The following is a 6000-nucleotide window of genomic DNA, read 5'->3' as shown; positions in this document are numbered from 1 at the left end:
CTCCCTCTCTTCTCTGTACTCTATTCTCTACGTATTTTTCTTTTTTCTCTGCTTGTTGAAAGGCTCATCAGCTCAAATATCTGGTTATACTAACCAGGAGTGAATTTGTTCCTCTCAACTCCAAAATATATTTTAACAGTAATGAACAATGTTTAGGGGAAGTACACAGGTATGAGAGAGCTGAAGTTTGGAGTTAGGGAGATTCAAGCTTTTCTACTTTTAGATATATGCCAAGGTCAGGTATAGCAGGTTCCTTTTTTGTCCTCTTTTGCATGGTAAAAAAGAGTTCTCAGTCACGCTTCCAGCAAGGGTGTAGTCTACTGGGGTCCTAGCTTCATTCACAAGTCTCCTCTTATATTTAGTGCCTGCCTGAGGTAGGCAATTCTATCTTGTATCCATCCCTTGCTCAACCATTAAGGGAGAAAGCTCTGAGTTTACAGTCTTTGGTTAACAATCGTGAGAGAAAAAAGGAGCTTTTGCACTTCTCTCTCAGGATTCCTGCTTTTATTTCATTTTTGGCCTCTGCGGAATCCTTTTCATGCCTGTCTATCAAAAGATACTAATCTTAACCATCATTTTTTATCATTTTTGTGATTTCAATTTGGAGGATAACCACAGAAATTACCTTGCGGCAAATACAAACCTAGAATTAATATAATTGCATCATTACCAAAAGTTAGAAAATGTCTAAGTACAGAGAATCTTTGTCTTAATATTATTTTAGAGGGATAAGAAGCAAGAACAGAAATGTTAAATCTAACTCTATCCAAGCGATTTCCTCAACTGCCTTTCCCAAAACTTCCTGCCTTGGTAAAAAAGATACCAAAGACGTGTGGAGAATGTTACCTAACTAAATTCTTCCCATTTCTGAACCAAAAATAGGGCAATAAAAGTTTTGAGTTAAAACTGTCCAACACTTGGTTTTACTGGTGGATTTAATTCTTTTGAGATTTACTTTTAAAGTTAAATTTTTTTTTTTGAGACAGTTGGGCTCTATCGCTCAGGTCGGAGTGCAGCGGCGCAATCTCAGTTCACTGCAACTTCTGTCTTCCAGGTTCAAGCGATTCTCCTGCCTCAGCCTCCCGAGGAGTTGGGATTACAGCTGTTGCCACCATGCCTGCCACCATATCTGCCTAACTTTTGTATTTTTGGTAAAGACAGGGTTTCACTGTATTGGCCAGGCTGGTCTCAAACTTCTGACCTCAAGTGATCCGCCCGCCTTGGCCTCAAATAGTGTTGGGATTACAGGCATGAGCCACTGCACCTAGCTTTGAGATGGGCATCAGTATATATAATTAGCAAATAAATACCACAATGGAAAAAGTATACACAACTTTGGCCAGGTGCAGTGGCTCATGCCTGTAATCCCCACACTACGGGAGGCCAAGGCAGGTGGATCACCTGAGGTCAGGAGTTCGAGATCAGCCTGGCCAACATGTGAAACCTCCTATCTACTAAAAATACAAAAACTAGCTGGGTGTGGTGGCAGGTGCCTGTAATCCCAGCTACTTGGGAGGCTGGGGCACAAGAATCGCTTGAACCTGACAGGTAGAGGTTGCAGTGAGCGAAGATCATGCCACTGCACTCCAGCATTGGCAATAGAGTAAGACTCCATCTCAAAAAAAAAAAAAGTATACACAACTCAAAGTATTTAAACCGGAACCATTTTCTAGATACTATACATTAGAAAACCACCTACAATGCAACCAACAGCCACTACTACCAGGATGAAGGTCTGAGAGGAAGCACAGTAGGTTCTTGCTACCTACCCAACCATGTCATTAATTGTATTACTTGCTCCTGAGATGGGAAGAATCATATAAGGTCACAGGATACAAAATTTAGCTGATCGCACAAATGATGAAATAAAATCCCTCAATAGACAAATACCACTTTGGTTGATAGTTTATTAAATACACTACATTTGTATCTTATTCTGTCGGTTTTTAAATTGTTCACACATGAACTAAGTAAAAACGTACTTTATAGAAAATCAAGTGCAAAACTAAAATGAAGGAATGCACATACTGCACACATATTTAACTGCTGAAATGTTAGAAATTAATCTGTACAAGTACCTAATGAAGGAGATTATGAAATATTAGGTGGTTGACTTTCTTAAATCTGGCACCAAGCCATGACTCTGAAAGTGTTTAGTGTTGAAGTGTAGATGCAAAAATGTCTATTAACAAAACTGTTTAATCGAACAGTTTTGAGAACCAGGACAAAATACTGTTTTTCTTTCACAGACACTTTTCTAAATCAATTCTCTACAGACTCTCTCCCATTCAGAATCAGTTGTGTGGACTAAGGAGGCAAAAAATAAATTCCTTTTAGAAAACCACACTGGAGCCTATTTACAAAACATGCAAAAGGAGAATTTTAAGCAGGTGTTACTGCAAAACTGCTCAAAAGTGAATACAGCAGAGTGACAGAATATACCTGTACTTCTACAAATATAGGTCCTTCCTCCAGACTTTCTGGAAGAAATACATTTTCAGTGTGTGGACTATAAAATAGCATACAATGCAGAGACAGAAACAAAGAAGTTTGCAAATCTTTTATATTTCCAGCTGTTGAGACAAGATTTTTGAGAGCTGATGTTACCTCTAGCGGCGAAACCAGAGCCAGCTATTAAGCAGCCAGAAAGCTACAGTAATTGAATACATGACCATTTCTCTTTTAGCACGTTCTTTGTTCTCCTCTTCCAAAAGTTGTAGACGTCTATTTAGTTTGATTATCTAAGTGAAAAACAAACACACAAAAAATACAACATAGAGGCTTTAATGATTCCTATAAAGTAGTAAAATAATTTGTCAAAAGTATTATAACATGGAAAGTTTCATCTGGAGCAAAATAAATACAACTACATACAGAAAAACATGTCATTCATGACAGCTTAAATTCATTTAAACATCCTTCCCCTTTCCCTTCTTCAGACTTCTGAATTAGGAAGGGTATATTTCCTTCCTACGGGACTCCTTCCCCTTTCTATGCCTCTCCTATGAACTTGTCGCTCAGCCTCAGTTGTTCATATTTAACCTGGCATAAATGCCTTCCCTGTCCACCTCTCTGAGTTACTGAGGCAATCCAATAAAATAACCTATTACAGTGGGCCTTGGGATATGCCACCCAAACCCTTCAGGCCTGAAGGCTAATTCCCCAGCTGCTGGCTGACAGTACCACCCTTGCTGTTAGCCCTTACCGTGAAAAGCCCTGGGCTGAACAACGGACTGCTTAAGCTCATGCTCTCCTACTGATCTTTACTTAAAAATATTTTATTTAATCCAATTTCCTTCTATATCTATTTGGCATAGACACAACGAGAAAACCAAATCTGCCTTCTTTATATGTGTGTATGTCTGTGTGATCTACAAACTGTGGGAGTATGTATTAAAAATATGCATGTGAAACTGCAGTTATAAGAAAGGATTTATTACAGAATACAAGACATATGTACGCAGAGACCCTCTGCAAGCTGAAAGGAGTGGTTTCTAAATGGAGTTATTAAACACAGTAACAAAGGTTCCAAAGTGATTGTTCCACATTTTAAAAGCCAAACTTAGGGCTATACTGGTTTGCTAAAATTTCTTCATTATTGTCTAGAATTACATTAATCTATCTTGGTAATATTGTTTTATGCTGATAAAAACATGTAAATAGTAGTTCAATATGTTTAATCAAAATGAGAAAATCAATTATGGCTTACTAGTTTGATAGATAAAATATTTCAATTCATGGGTCCCACAGGAGAGAAATGGACAAAATGTTGAGAACTATCACTTTAAAATGTTGTAAGACTGTAACTTAGAAGTATATCTTATTTGGTACAATAAATACCTGTCGTCTTAGTGAAGCCGCATCTACAACAGTCAGGTCATCTGATGTTCCTTCAATTGTTGAATCTATATTTGAAATGCCATACCTGCAGATAAGAAATATAAATATAAATGAATATTAAAATAGAACTAAGAGTAATTAGCACGTCATGTCATGTTTAGTGTAATGCTCAAAGTAGTATTCAGAAAACTGGTACCTAATAATATGAATTACTAAATTTTACCACTTGAATTTCTACAAATAAAGGAAAGAAAAAGGTTTAAAATGATAACTACCTATAATACTGAAAAAGGGCACTAAAAATTGGAGAAATGGGAAAAAAATCCTGACTAAAGATACAAATAGAAAATTCTCAAGCCAGAAGGACTGGTGATGCTAAAAAGGATCCCTGGCTGAAAAGGTTTGAGAGCTGCCACTTAGGATAGAATGAAGCAGAATTCTTACGCAAACTTATGTCCATATGCAAGCCCACAGGCACAGACTTACTGGCAGGCAACGCAAAGTAGACTAACTCTAACTGAAGGAAGACTCATCACCTCTTCTCATTGCCTCTTGTCTTGCCATTCCTATTCTTTGCTTCTTGTCTTTTTTTGTTTTTGTTTTTGAGAAGGAGTTTCAATCTTGTTGCCCAGGCTGGAGTGCAATGGTGCAGTCCCTGCTCACTGCAACCTCTACCTCCCTGGTTCAAGTGATTCCCCTGCCTCAGCCTCCCAAGTAGTTGGGATTACAGGCACCTGCCACTACGCCTGGCTAATTTTTGTACTTTTAGTAGAGATGGGGTTTCACCATGTTGGCCAGGCTGGTCTCAATCTCCTGACTTCAGGTGACCCACCTGCCTTGGCCTCCCAAAGTGCTGGGATTACAGGCGTGAGCCACCACACCTGGCCTATTCTTATTTCTAATTACTTACGTTCTACTGTGTTCTCCTGCAGAAACAATTATAAAATTTCCTGAATATATCTTGCCACTACATTTAGCTCCAGAATTGACACAATAATGAATAATAGGCTGTGTAGAAAATAATAACACTAAAAAATCACTAAGACAAAATCCAGAGAAAGCATATTTAAAAAGTACTTTCTGTTCCAATGCAGTTACTTCTAAAAGGGGAACTAATTTTTAGATGAATGACACTAAACTTCTGAAAAACAAAGACAAATGCCATTCCTCTCCTTTGCCTGGGTTTCCGCATTTTAAAATTTAACTGAATTAATAGCTTCAATGATATACAACTTATATAACCACACATGAATTTAATATCCTAAATGGTTATTCTAGTAAAATGGCATAGTAAATTTTCTAAATGAGCAGAATATAAATAAACTGAATTAAAAGTAACTCCTGTGTAGTCCACAGAATTGGCACATGGATCATCTATTCTAATATGCTTCCCAGCAAGTCCCCACTACAAAAAGAACATACCCACACAAAGGGATATGAAGCAGAATTATATTTTTCATTCAGACATGTTAAAGACAAGACTATTAAAAAATCCTTTTGTTTCAAATATAGTTAAAAGTAATAAAAATACTTAAAGTATGCAAAAACCTTAAACAATAGATGGTGTGTACCGACTCTAGATAATTGACAACCATCTCCACATGTTGCTTCTATGGCTAAATTATCTTGCTTTCTCATTATTGTGTTCACGAGAACACAATAAATAACCTGGAATACTGAGGGTAATTATACCAGTTAGAGAAGTAAACTTCTAAAATAGTAGATTGCTGGAACCATGGGTTTAAAATGATTAGTGAAAAAAATAAAGGTTGAAGATTCCCTTTTCCTTCACTTCATCCTCAAAATAAAACTCTTCTATTTCTCTGAGGCCACATAAGAGATGAATAATTAGAAAAAGAAATCAAACAGAAGCAATTGTTCAAGGGATCTAGACTGAACGTAGAGAATGAAGTACAAACGAAAGCGATTACTCACAATTTATATCCTGAATTAATTAAGGTTTAGATATCTGAAAAGGAAATCTCCATTTGCAAAGAGATATAAAGATATGACAAAAGATTTTACCTGTATATTTCAACTTAAAACAAAAACATGTTACTTTACATTGTGTTTTAAAAAAAAACCAGTATTTATTAGAACTAAAAAACTCGAATGCTAAGTTAGACCACTGGCTGAAAATACTCTGATAGAAAGATAAAA

At 36.7% G+C, this 6000-nt stretch overlaps 1 protein-coding gene across 49 annotated transcripts in view; it reads right to left on the bottom strand.

The window, feature by feature from the left end:
* Window positions 1–1893: 1893 nt before the first annotated feature.
* MFF (mitochondrial fission factor) overlaps window positions 1894–6000 on the bottom strand; it is a 34053-nt gene continuing 29946 nt past the window's right edge. For all 49 annotated transcript variants that reach the window (XM_035305931.3, XM_078328708.1, XM_078328710.1 and 46 more), the window contains 2 exons: window positions 3841–3925; window positions 1894–2741 (listed from right to left, as the gene is read on the bottom strand). In XM_035305931.3, coding sequence (XP_035161822.2) covers window positions 2610–2741; window positions 3841–3925 — 217 coding nt within the window. In that variant the 3' untranslated portion in view covers window positions 1894–2609. The remainder of the gene's footprint in view (window positions 2742–3840; window positions 3926–6000) is intronic.

The sequence above is a fragment of the Callithrix jacchus genome, chromosome 6, assembly GCF_049354715.1.
Source record: "Callithrix jacchus isolate 240 chromosome 6, calJac240_pri, whole genome shotgun sequence".
NCBI classification, from domain to species: Eukaryota; Metazoa; Chordata; class Mammalia; order Primates; family Cebidae; genus Callithrix; species Callithrix jacchus.
This window is presented reverse-complemented; position numbering and strand designations above follow the sequence as displayed.